This window comes from Trachemys scripta, chromosome 1 (assembly GCF_013100865.1).
Source record: "Trachemys scripta elegans isolate TJP31775 chromosome 1, CAS_Tse_1.0, whole genome shotgun sequence".
Classification (NCBI taxonomy): Eukaryota; Metazoa; Chordata; order Testudines; family Emydidae; genus Trachemys; species Trachemys scripta.
In genome coordinates, this window is record NC_048298.1 from 290,397,910 (window position 1) to 290,411,805 (window position 13,896).

General features: G+C 40.6%; 1 protein-coding gene across 1 annotated transcript; it reads right to left on the reverse strand.

Annotated features, from left to right (window-relative positions):
* Positions 1–2,508: 2,508 nt before the first annotated feature.
* On the reverse strand, positions 2,509–12,948 carry SPRYD7 (SPRY domain containing 7). Its single transcript, XM_034758525.1, has 5 exons — positions 12,772–12,948; positions 9,962–10,078; positions 8,696–8,862; positions 6,427–6,529; positions 2,509–3,493 (listed from the first exon to the last, which is right to left on the reverse strand). Exons 1-5 carry the CDS (start codon positions 12,875–12,877, stop codon positions 3,396–3,398), a joined length of 591 nt encoding a protein of 196 aa, XP_034614416.1. The 5' UTR covers positions 12,878–12,948; the 3' UTR covers positions 2,509–3,395.
* Positions 12,949–13,896: the final 948 nt, after the last annotated feature.

Genomic DNA, 13,896 nt, shown 5'->3' on the forward strand with positions numbered 1-13,896 from the left:
GAATACAAGTACAGAGGAGTAGTATGTTCTCTTGTGAATTCCTGTAATCTCAATCTCCAGTTTAATCAATTGCAGCTATGAAAAGAGGAATCAACACTGTGTGGATGGATAGGAGAGCTGAGAACACCGCAAAAATATAAACATTCATTTAAATAAAATTCAAGAATTCACATCAATCATATTCAGATCTCTTTTCCTTGTTTTTTGTTGTGAAGTAAGTTTACAAAAAGGGAAAATATTGCATATATTCTCATGCAGGTATATATTCACGTGAGCATTGTCACCAGAGGGTTTGCAAAGCCATCTTGGAAGGCTCTTTATGGATTTAGGAGAAGCAGCACTCATGGGACTGGAAAGACCCATTGAACAGTGTGAACAACAAATTCTAGAGGCTGAAGTATATTTGCATAAACTTTTCATTGAATAATGAGTAAACTTGTGAACATCAAATCATGGATAATTTACCAAGAGACACAGGGGTTCAACTGAATTATTCACTGCAAACTACTGTATCAGATCTAGATCATCATACTTAAACTGGTATCTCCTGATATTCATGGTTACAATCTTTGTCCTCCCACCCTCTCCTCATTCGTCCTTCCTAGCTTTATGCTGTCTAATTTGGATTTTAAGATCCTTGAAATAGGAGCCTCATTTTATTTATCTGCAAAATACCATACACAGCCATCGTACTGTATAAATAAGAATGCTGCTGATAAACATGTAAACTGCATTACATGCTCTGGGAAGCCTATTTAGTAGTTGATGCCCAGACCTATTGACTACAAATTTTGCTGCCAGGGACCAGAAAATGTACATCATAAAGTGTTACACATTGCTACAGCAGGCTGTCTATGTCAGAACCTTCAAAGGTTAACTAAACACGGGTGCAATCAATAGTTAATGGAAAAGCCTTAACACTTTCAATTAAAAATGACTATGATTCTTTCTGGTTAACACCGTTACTACTTGGTAAATATTTAGCTAACTATTATTAAAAATTGATTACCAGAGCAATTTTTAAAGACGTCCATTATAGCCCATTCCACTGGACAAGGCATAGGACTGGAAGCATCCTTCTATTTCTAGGTCAACTGACTTGCTATGAGATGTTGGCCAAATCATTTAATCTCTGTGCCTCTTTCCTCACCTGTAAAATGGGTTAACAGTATCATCCACTTGTTCAAAGTACTTTAAGATTATTGTTAGCAGGTAAAAAGTGCACTCTTTCTACATATTGACAGATTCATAAACAGTAAGTGCAATGTTCTCCATTACTTCATGTGGTATTCGAGTGAGACTCAATATGTCTGTCTACAATGAGATGAGCTGTTATTTTATAAGAGAAGGAAAGACATATTGTACAATAGGACAGAAAATTCACATCCCATTTAAAATAATGGGAAATCAGCAACTTTCTGAGATGTAAGAGTAAACTCTTAAATTGTCCCAAAAAAATTAACAACTGATTTAAACACTTACATTTATCAAAACATTTTAAAAGTAGAATTCACAATTTTGAAGACCACTGTCTTCTCTGTGCTTTCAAACAGAACCTGGATTCTCTGTCTTACTCTACATCAGACTCAGGATGGCAGCTTCCTGTATGTTAAGTATTCTTTAATAAATGAAAAACACATTTTTAGTTGTTTGTTCTTTGAAGTTAGATACAGTGGTTATAGTTTCTTTAAATACTTCTCCCTTCCCCCAAGAATACCAGCAAGTTTAATTCCATATCAAATGCTTTCAGTCCATCTTCCTATTCTTTCACATGGCACAAAGGACCACGGAGACATTACTCAAGAAGAGCAACAAGAGGGGAAATTGAACACACGCCCCTCCCCAGATTTAACACTCCTCCCCCAATAGATTCATTTCTAATTTCAAGAGTTCACAAATTTGATTACAGAAGCATCATATATATATGGCACAAGGACATGGTCATGCCCCAAAAGAACGTTCCACGTAGCCTGGAACTTGCCTCCAACAGTGGCTAATATTGCAAGTTTCAGGGGAAGAGCATTAACCCTCTCCATTCTCATCCCAATCCCCAAATATTCCTAATCTTATACTATACTACAGAAGAGACATCATGCTCCAAATAGGAGCTCTGTATTATGGCATCATCTGTTGCTGTGTCAATTTCAGCACTGGGAGATCACAGCATGGTAAAGAAAAAGCTAGGCTTTTGAGGCCAAGAAGAAGTCTTTAAACAAATACAGAAAATTATGAAGTGAAAGGCTCAGAGAAAGTCAGCTGTATTTGAAAAGTTCAGAATAAAAGAACCTCAAATATTTAAAGGCATCACAGCAGTCACTCATCATATAAATGCGTTAGTCCATGGACAGCCAAAAAATATCTTACTAAAAGTTCTTACACACACACACACACACATCAGGATATACAAAAAGGTTTTCTTCGCAAAAAATATGACTAGAAAGCATACTGCATACATGAAAAGAATCACCTGATCTTTTATAGTTATCGGAATCACGTTTTAGAACAGCATGTTAATCATTATTCATTTTATTACTGGTTCCAGAAAAAAAACATTTAAATAAAATGTTCCATAAAGAATAATCTGATTTACAGTTTAGATGTAAAGATTCATCGTAATATCCAACATACCTTCCCTGCCATTGTGTACATCACAGTTAAACAATGTGCCACCAGAGTAACACAGCATGATGGTCTTCATAAATACATTTGGTGTTTGGGTTTGCTTTTTTACATACAAGAAAATAATACTTTGACTGTTACTAAAAAGTATTCTGTCACCCTTAAAGCAAATGAAAAGCTATGATATTTATATAAACTCAATAGGAATATTAGCTGTTTAACAACTAGAAATGGGTAGGTTACATGTTTCAAAAGAAAAAACAAAATCTAGCTGCCAATCATATCATTAGTCATTGTGCAGAACAAGGACATTGCAATCCAAACAGACCATTAGCACAGTGCTCTCTTTTTACAAGGTACATAACTTCTGAGAGGGAAGGAATAGGAAAAATCACAATGAGAACTATCTACCCTGTAACTTTATGGAAACATACTGTCACACATATGAACTATTTCCTTTATAAAGCTCAAATTGAAACCAAAAGTTCATTTAATACTGTGGCAATTATACCCTTTAGTTTCCATTTACATCAAATACAAATCAGAAAAAACTGCCCCAAAACACTGATTTTCACATCACAAAATGGTTGTCAAAATCTACCATTTGTAACACAATTTTCTGGTGTTGCAGTTAACATTTTGGTTCTTCAGACAACAGTCACAAGTACTTTACTAAAAAATACAGATGTGTTTCCTACAGGTAAATGTGAAGCTTTATTTAAGATGGCAAAGGCTTTGTAACAGTGTAGGGGTGCAAGTTTTCAGTATGAGGACGTTCAGAAGATTTGCTGCTCGAAGAGTATTTTTTCAAACCCTGTTGGAGGAGTGTGATAAAATTCACTGAACTGACAATCCAAGATGGCACTGTCATCAACTGTAGGACAGAAGCAAAGAGAAAAATAATTAGAGGAGAACAGCATTTATTTTGACTATACATTACACCAAATTAGATTATATACATCAATACATTGTGTGTTCACAATGACTGAAACACAAAGGATATTCTCCAATATATCAGTTACATCCATGCAGTAGAGATAAATGAGATCTTCTTGGTTAATCTGTAGAAAAGATCCTAGAATACAATCAAGCAGACCAAAACAAGTTTATTTCCTACAGAATACTTCAATTTGCAAAGGACTCTGCTGAAATCAGTGAAAATGTTGCTATTTATTTTACTGAGCATGCTAATAAGCCTTAAAGCAACTCTCCTCAACTTCTAGGGCCCACATTTTCCCCTCCACTACTTTGGAAGCCCACAGGCCAAGCATGGTTATGATGAGACATGAAAGAGGATGCATCTCTATGGCATGCTTCCCATTCTCCTGCTTGGTGTCAAGCCATCTGCTTCGGTTATGACATCGGAACCCTGCTTGATTGTTATTTTTAGACACCTGGATTTTAAAAATAAATCAGTATTTTTCAAAACAATAATATTGCCGTGAGACTTTCTGCCTAATTCTAGGTGGAGGATTAGAGGATTAAAATGGAAATTCTGACAGATCATTAACTGCTGCAATACTTCATGTGCAGCTTTAGTGAAGTATAATACACAGTGTAGCACTGCTCTTCAGAAAATCAGATCCATTTAGTTAATGAGTCTTTAAAAGAAACATTCCTCTAAGCCACACCTCATGTGACAGCAGTATATCAATGCCAATCCCCTCCCCCAAAAAAACAAAACAAAACAAAAAACAATATTTTGGTCAAGAATTTAGATATCCTGAAGTCAAGATATTCGTTTTTTCCCACAGCAGCCTTAACTGAGCTCACAAGTACTATCTTCTATTGTTATATGTGGTGTTGACTTTATACTTTAATATTTGTGCAGATGTGCCCAGGGTACAGCTGCTGAAGGAAGCAACTTTGAATTTGACTTGTGTTTTAAGTTCCCAAACATGATGTCATTTACCTTCTGTACTGAGTTTATTTTAAAAATCTCTAAGATTCTGGTATGAAACATTAATAAATTAAATGGTGGAGAGTAATTTCTCCTTTCATATGCCTATGAATACATAGCATTAAATTAAGGGTTTTATTACTTGTAACTTATAACATGGAGGTGTCACCTGAATGTAATTTGCAAATCATCAGGTGTTACAGCAATAAACTAATCCATTGTGAAACATGGAAATTCTTGGAAATTTATGTCAGCTCTTGAAGGATGACGACAGTAGAGGGAGTCTGGTAATAAAAAGTCACCTCACAACCAAGCCTAAAACTTCAATGGTGTGGGATTAGGCATGGAGAAAGGAGGAGGAAGTTAAAAAAAAAAAAAAAAAAAAAGGTACAGAAGACCAGGGAGCCCAAGTTCCTGCTGCAGCAAGTAGACTGTTTATGAAAGCTACCTACTCCCGAGGTCTAAATTCTCTCCACTGTAACTCCATTTCCAAAGCAATGGGAAGATGACGTGTTAGCTACCTAACAAAAGTCTGTTCTCCCATTCTCACCAATGTGGTATCTGGCAGCCAGAATCCCAATAATACAACGTTCATAAGAATAAAACTGTGGCAAGTATTTTATTCCTGTTTGCGCAACCATTTGTAATAATGCCACCATGTGGTAAATAACACAAAATGACAATATGAAATAATCTTCACTGTAACAGTTTTAAAGGGGATAAATTGGCACCTGAATTTGTAACATTCAGAACTTCCAAAGCAAATTTAGATTGTTTAATTCAGAAAGCGTAGTATTAAGAAAGTGTCTAGACAGACACAGAAACGTGCCAACAGTTCATTATGAAATATGAAATGAAATAATAAACAGCCATACCACTTGGTACGATCGTCCTGTCACATCTCAAAAGCTAAGCAAGTCTGGCTTAAGTCAGTACTTGGATGAGAGATTTACAAAAAAATATTAGTAGTAATATTGGGGATTCAATCAGTGGTACTCTTCTCTCTTAGTACTGAACCAATCCCTCAGCAGGGTGGGATGAGGCACTGTGCAAGCAGAGGTGCAGCGTTTCAGATGAGACAATCAGAATTCCTACATACCTAGGATTTGCAAAGAGTACCTTGGAATTTTAGTAAGGTAGGGTTAACTCACATTGTGGCTAAATTCCAACTCACAAAATTAATACATTCTTTCTTAAGCTGCCTAAGCAGACTGGATATGATATTTGTTTCCTGTTCAAAACTGTTGTGCTAATGTATTTTGTCAATGCAGTTACCATGATTCACTGTAGAGATGGCTGCATTTTGAGAGGTGAAATGATTTTATATAACATTTGGTATCAATTTGTTACAGTTGTGAAGTATTTTGAGATGGAAGATGCTACCACATTAAAGTTTATATCTCTATAAAAAATGAAAAATAATAAAAATGTATATCCTATCCAAATCTGACTTAAAAATTGAAATGCTACTGCATTAGTATTGCATGAGCAAGAGGGGGCATAAATACAAACTTCACAGAGAAATTGGATTAACCGATTTATCAGCGGGTGAGTCAGCAAAACCTTGTGTGGCTTTATCAATACCTGATGATTTGACAGTATGTTTACATGACTTGTTTTAACTGCAGTAATTCCCTAGCTGTCATCTGTGGACCCATTACTGGTGGTCCACAGCTAGGTGGTGGTACTCCTTGTTTCCAGCTACTAAACTGCATTGAAAGAAGCAAAATATATACTGATACTTTCCTAATATTACTTTTCCATAACCAATTGCTGTAGTTGCCAAAGGATACTGTTCGATTGTGACTGGGACAGGTGAGCCACATCATTGGGAGTAGGATAGGTGGTTTGAGAGAATATTGCTATTAAGATTGACCACATTGAATAAGTTTGAGAACCCAACTTACCATATACTACAGGATAGACAGTCCCTCTGATTCCTGAAGCTGGACAATGCATATTCTTTCCATTTAAATATACATTTAATTCTACATGGTCATAGGTAATACCCTATAAGGCAAAGTAGGAAATATTAACATAAGATCATCAAGTTGATACATGTGAGAATGTTTACTACTATTTCTTTTTACAGCTAGTCTAGCTGAACACAATGGGCAGTTTCTAATATGATGGCATAAACCACAGTCTCCTAAAAGAACTCACTAGACCATTTTTCCGGACACTTAAAAAGTCAATAATTAAGAATATTTAATTATATTTGAACTCGCAAGCACCAGAAGTGCTTGCAGGCTTAGCCAATCAGGGGACAGCAGCAATAACAATCGACTTATTTGACAAACAGAAGCTAACCAACATAGTTCAAATCGTGAATTTACAGAGCTCAGGCAGTTAGCAAAGTAACGCATTTGTTACTTATTATCCATCAAGTGTTTCAACTTCAGCTTTACAGACTAAATAGATTGAGTGAGCCTTTAAAGAGACTGCAACACAGCAAGATTCTCTTCCAAGCAAACCATCTCAGCAGGGGATTTTTTTTTTTTTTAAACTTCACACACCTGACAATAATCTATGTACATGAAACTCACAAACATCAGCAATTAATAAAAGATATTGAAAAAGTTGGTATTAGAAACAATGTTAATCTGATCACTTCTGTGTATTAAAAAAAATTCTAATAATGTTAAAAAACTAGTAATACAGTAGACCCCTTTAAATATACAGGGTAATTTTAAATATATTTTAGGAGTGTTGAGGAGGGAGAGGGAGCATGATCCATACAGATTCCCAAGTCCCTCTCATTCATTCAATTGTCTTTCCAACAATTTTTTCTCTCCTTATCCCCACTCTAATTTCCTCTCCCTTTTCTAAATCGTATCCCAGCTTGGCTAAAAATAAAACCCCTTTATCCCAATACCATTGCTACAAATCTTCCCCCAAGGCTGCTAGGGCCACTCTCTGCCTGCTAACCAACAAAGAGCTCTTATGCTCCCTGGGTACAACCTCATCTCGATCTCCAGTGCATTCTGGGACATCTTTGAACAGGGAAGCCCAGCCACAAAGAGCTTGGGATCTCTACGGTGACAGCCCCCTGTCAAGTTTATAAGCAAATTCATCAACCCTAGTAGCAGTGGGTAGCAATGAAGCACTATTGTGATGGGGTATATAAAATCCATTCTGTCACAGTCACTAAGGGCTAAAGGGACAGAATAGCTACTTCCCCAGGTGTGGCTAATTGACCTGCAACACTTGAAATAAGCAATTCAGGCACAAGACTACCTTGCATCAGCAGCAAACTGGCAGGAAGCCACTGAAGGAGAAGGACTAGAAACCTCTTTAGGACTGAGGTGAGACTGCAGGGGAAAACCTGCCAGCCTAAATGGGTATCCTTCCTCCTGCACACCATGAGGTAGCAGGAAGACTGGACTCTGTAAGGGCCTGCTGCCACGCCTAGGAGGAAGATAGCATAAGGATCTGAGGATAGTGGGAGCTGAACTGAAAGGCTAGGAGAGCAAACACTTAAAGGGCCAGTGTACTTCTGATGAACAAGAGGGCAGGCAAGAGGGTATGATCCCCTTCATGTCTATCTCACTTCTCCAGAAAAGGTGTGTGGGGATGGAAAAATCGATGAAAGGGAGAGATAGTTGGGGAGAAGAGAAGTAAGGAATATTTGACCTTTCCTCTACCCATTACTCCCCAAAAAATACTGGAGCCAAATTTTGTTCCAACTATGCCCCTGCTAGTGAGGTGGATTAGAAAAGAGAGTGAGAAAGGAACATGCCTAACTTAGGGTGCATTATTAGCACAAGACCTCATGATAAATACATAACTGTGTTTTACTAAATGATTACAATTCTGAAGGGTTCCATTGTTCTATGTTTTTCAGTATGAAATACTAGAAATACTCATTTAATAAGCCTACATTTTTTTACAAGTCAATACCTACTGAATATTATCTTCTGATGCACTGTAAGCATATTAATTTAATAGGTTTAATCCTTTTATCAGATATTGACTTTTCAGGGCTTCAATAAAATTCTGTGTTTAATTTGCTTGTTTGCATGGAAAGCTAGCCTTTAACAAGGGTTCACTGTATTCCCTTTTGCCTTGCATCGGTGCTGACAGCAAAACCTGCTTTGGAAAATCCCAGAAACATCTATTGCTGAACTATTCAGACACAGTGACAAATTTACATTAACAAGAACTAAGGAAACTCACCACAATGTCACCCTCCTGTGGGAGGCTGTTTGCTGGCAGCCTGTTCTTCTCCTCGTTGTTGTGGTAGAGAGCTCCATCATTCCTCATCACTAAACTATGCACATCTCGACCAAGTGGAATTTGATTCAAATTTGCTTTCTGGGTTGCAACTCCAATACCCCAAACTCCTGAAAATATGATAATGATATTCTGAGAATACTGTTGTTTGTTTCTTTTGAAATCTCAGACTGAGAATAAGGGATATATTCCAAGTGTGTGCCCCAATGACAGCAATATCACAAGTGAATTTTAATTTGAAAAGCATTAGCAATTACATTCACCAGGCTGAGACCGACTTAAAAATATCCTTCCAAAACATGCTGTACCTTAGTGTTTTTCTTTTATTAGACATCAATATAAAAATTAAGGGGTAAAAGTCTTAGCCCTCACTCTGACCCAGTTATTACACAAAATGACTAGAGCAGCAGTTCTCACCGGGGGAGGATTCCTGGGGCAAAGGAACTGCAGAAGATAACCAAAAGGATGTCTCTGAGGACTCAGTTGCAAGCCTTGGCATAGGGGCCATGCCGGGGGCAGGGCCACAGAATATACACACCGGTGATTTCAGACAATGCAGCAGCTCATACGGCAGCCTGGGACTGTCTAAATTACGCTGGGGGTGCTTCAGTCCTGGAAGCAGCCCAGAACTGGGAGGACACAAAGGTGGCTTAAAACCACATTAAGCCCCTCACCCCCAAGCTGCGAGTTCTCTGCTGCATTTCTAAACACAGAATCATTCCCACAATGGCCCGCAAGAAGCTAAAGGAGAAGAATCTGGATACGTTCTAAAATAGCAAATAAATGTAGACAGATAGTAAATATTATTGGACAAAAAGTACAAGAGCTATATACACAGTATTTTACATGCGCATAGTGCGATATAAATATTAATTAATTTAGCAGAAAGTAGCTCTAAATTATGTTTATTGAAAAAACATATATGCAAGAGTGTTCAAACATGGTAGTGTTTTAATACTGGCAACTCTAGTAATTTCATTTACCATTATTTTTAATAAATCAAAGCAGCAAAAGAGAAAAATGACATCTTTCTTACAAGATGACAATTTAGCTTCTTACAAAAGTTTGATATTTGTAAAGTGTGTTATTTCTCATTGTAGTAATCCAAAGATGCAGTGCACTTAATTACCAAAAGATGCAGATGCTTTGCCTGCTTGTAGTCAAATTTCAAATACCAATCTAAAGTAGAAAATAATTTTGCTAACTAACCTGTGGATTGGATTTTAAACTCAAAATAGCTCTTGTTCTGATGTAAAGGTGCATTGGCTAAGCAACCCCCCGTGCCACATATTCTTCTGCCATTTTTGACAATGACGACATCTGTTCCTGCGTACACAAATAAAATACACAAACTTCAAAAAATGTCGTTTTTTTAAGTTTGGAAATATACATTAAAACCCCAACAACAAAAAGAACTATTTTCTCTTTCAACCAAGTAAGAGCTTCATTAATCTATCAGAATTAGGTTGTGCAATGCTTTCAAGTAAAGAAAGGATGTGTTTATAGGCTAGTTCATCTTTCAGCTAGAGTTTGAAATAAAATTATTCTACTTAACTGCCAGGGGGCAAATTTGTCACGTACACATGGGAGAAAGAAGAAGGGAGATATGCAGCATTAGCTATAGATAGTCTTAACTCAGGAAGTTCCTTCGAGAGGAAATGTAACCAAACTCCAAACCTGGAGACAGTGGAACTTTCTGTGCCTGCCTCCTGCAGATAACTAATTGCTTGGTTTGCAAATAACGCAAGGGGAGGGGCAAGTAGATGAACAATAAGGGGTCACAAGAGGGGCAGATACATGTAGCTTGCTAACTATGTATGGTAATGATAGCAAATTTTGTCCAATTATGTAGCGATAGATTATTATAGTCAACTGAAAATAATGCTTTGGTATAAGTGTTTTCGGGGTTCTTGCCGACTTATGAGTTTGAACCCAATAGCAATTGAAATAAACGGATCGTCCCTCCCGGGGCTCCTTGCTTGATTAGCTGTGTCCGTCTCTCCTTATTCCTCAGCTGGAACAGACAGAAATTTCTACGACAAGTTCATCTATTTAAAATCTATATTCTTTAATTTCTCCTGTCAGGCTTTAAGGCAACATGTTGATTACAACATTTCCTCAAATATCCCAGCAGCATAGCTTACAATCATTTAATTAGAAAGACACTCACTATGAGAAAGGGGATGCAGGGCTCAGGCCTTTCTCTAAACCACCTCCTTTTCTTGGTCTGGAACTGAAGGATAGGCACAGAATGCTTTTCATGAGTTGTGGTCACCAAGAATTAATCAGTAGTAAGATTCCTTTTAAGGGGTTTGATTGTGAGGTTCCTTTAAAAAGGTACCTGCCAGCACACACAACATAACATTCATTGAACTGCTAAATTCTACACTCTCCCATGGAAGATTTTAGCTCGAAAGCTCTAATAAGCATTTGTCAGCATAGGCACAGACAAGACAGAGTCCTCAAAAGCCAGTCCAATAATTTTTGAGGATGCCTGGATGTTTTGTAGCCAAGAGGATTTCTTTAAATATTTGTTTGGCAAGGAGTAAGCCTTTCTAAATTGGTTTGTTGCAATGCCCTTTATGTAGGACTACACTGAAAGACCACTCCACCCTGGTCTTCACACAAAAGTTGTACTGCTTTAACTATACTAACATAGTTAACGCAACAAACACACCCTTGCGTGGACACAGTTATAACAGTAAAAAATGGCTTATACTGGTATAGTTTATTCCCATATGGGAAGGGTAATTTAAGGTACCATTACCAATGTCAGTAAATAAATAAATAATCACTTCCCAACCAACATAATCATACTAGTAGACCAGCAGTTTATAGTCCAAGCTTTAGAACTAAACCTAGAGCAGAATACTGCTGCCTGGTTATTTAGCAACATTTTCATGCTGGGATCATATTACACAAGTACTTCAGAGACTAGGGAATTCCAATTATTTTCCAAATGAAACACAAGGTGTTGTTTTTGACTTAAGTCTTTTATTAGGCTCTGTGTGCCTTAAGAGATCATTTCTTTTTGTGCCATAACCTCACAATTATATAACTAAGATCACTTTGGACTGTAAGCTCTTTGGGGAGGGACTGTCATTTGTCATATAGTTGTATAGTACCTAACATAATTAGGCCCAACCTGGCTGTGGACTTTAGGTGCTACTGCAATATAAATGTAAAATAATAATAAATACTCAAGCTGAATGTCTCCAGATTGGGCACATCTGGGGACAGGGCATTCTCCGTGAAAGCAAATCAACTGTGGAATTTGGTGCCTTGTTGATCTGACAGACCCTGAGTGTGGTCCCCTTTGTGGAATACTATAAAACCTAACTATTCAGTCAGGCTTCTTCTTTCATGGGGTCATCTGAGCGGGGATAGCCCTCAGGGTTTGGGGGAAATTCTTCTAAATATAATTTTCTAGCCCCGTTAACAATCACCATGACATATGTTTTTAAAATGTTGTCATGTACATGGAACTAAAGACATCCGATAGGCACAATATAGTAACTGAAAAAATAAACAAGATAAATGGTAAGTTTCAAAGCAGGGGCACCTTGTCTTTTATTTGCCAGGAAAGCACCACAACCCTACAATTAATAATAATAATAATAATCATGGATCTAAAGTGCTACATAAACATTCACTATTCACCCCCATCTCACACCACGAAGAAACCCTGGCTAAAGCTGCTGTTGTGTCAAACGGCATTAGGCGGTGACACTTGGGGCTCGCTGACCCTCCGGTGTGAGGCAGAGGGCGAGGGCAGCCTGGCGATCCTGGGGCGAGGGCTAAGTGCTCCGCCCCGGAGCTGGGGAGACTGGCCGAGCCCGAGCGCTCAGTGAAACAGCCCAGCAACTGGAGCAGATCAAACACGGGGGCGGGGGACCGGCCCCAGCGCCCCCGGCCCGGCTCTGGAGGGACCGAACACGGAGCCCCAGCGGACCGGAGCCGGCGTCCCCCGGCCCGTGCTGCGGGGGCCCCTGCCCGGGGCGAGGCGCGCGCCCCCTTACCCATGTGCTGCGTGTCCAGCTGCACCGCGGGCATCTCCTTCAGCGGGATGTGCCCGGCGCCGCCGTCCCCGCACCAGCGCAGGCAGCAGAACACCGAGGCCGCCATCGCTCCCTGGCTGGGCTGGGCCGGGCCGGGCCTGGCGGCTCGCGCGCAGCGAGGAGGCGGTCGGCCGGCCAGCGAGCGGAGCGCACGGGGCGCAGGGAGGGTGACGTCGCGCCCCCTGCAGGCTGGGAGGACTCGGCGCGCGCGAAGCTGGGCCGGCGGCGCGGGGAGCTGCGGGGCCCTGTCAGCCTGCAGCCCGGCCACACGTACGGAGGCTTGTATAATTTTTGGTGGAGCCCAGAACGGGTCCAGGTCCTACCCTCCCACCACCTGCATAAGGCTCTAGGAGGGAGTTGGGGTGTGGGACGGGAGGGGAGCTGAGGTGCAGGCTCTGGGAGGGAGTTAGGGTGCGGGATCTGGGCTGGGGCAGGGGTGCAGGAGAGAGTTTGGGGTGTAGGTTCTGGGAGGGAGTTGGGGTACAAGAGGGGAGAGGAGTCAGGCTCTGGGCTGGGGCAGGGGTGCAGGAGGGGGTTTGGGGTGTAGGTTCTGGGAGGGAGTTGGGGTGCCGGCTTTGGGCTGGTGCAGGAGGGGGTTTGGGGTGTAGGCTCTGGGAGGGAGTTGGAGTGCCACGGGGGGGGAGGGGGTTGGGGAGAGGGTGAGGCGCTTACCTCAGGCGTCTTCCAAAAGTGAGCAGCACACCCCTCTGGCAGCGGCTCCTGGGCAGGGAAGTTTCTGTGCACCCTTGTCCACAGGCACCACCACCCCCAGCTCCCATTGGTCGCCGTTCCCAGCCAATGGGAGCTGCGGAGTTGGTGCTCAGGGTGGGGGCAGTGCACTGAGACAACCGCACCCCCCTGGGGCTGCAGGGACACACCAGCCACTTCCGGTAGTGGCGCAGAGCAAGGCCGGGCAGGAAGCCGCCTTAGCCCTGCTGCCAGTGGTGGCTGGGAGATGCTCCGGAGGAGGCATGCAGGGGCAGCAGGCGGGGCCGGGGAGAGACCCAGCCCCAAACATTGTTGGGGCTGGGCCCCCAGACCCTGAATATTCCTGGAGTATGGTCACCATGGACCCATATAATTCCC

What these genes read in the sequence shown, in the direction of transcription:
- SPRYD7 (XM_034758525.1), bottom strand. Translation starts at nt 12,877, where the DNA reads ATGGCGGCCTCGGTGTTCTGCTGCCTGCGCTGGTGCGGGGACGGCGGC. An exon ending in CACAGGAGGGTGACATTGTG is followed by an intron (nt 6,530 to 8,695) that starts GTGAGTTTCCTT and finishes TTTGCCTTATAG; the next exon opens with GGTATTACCTATGACCATGT. An exon ending in TGTCTATCCTGTAGTATATG is followed by an intron (nt 3,494 to 6,426) that starts GTAAGTTGGGTT and finishes TCTGTCCTACAG; the next exon opens with TTGATGACAGTGCCATCTTG.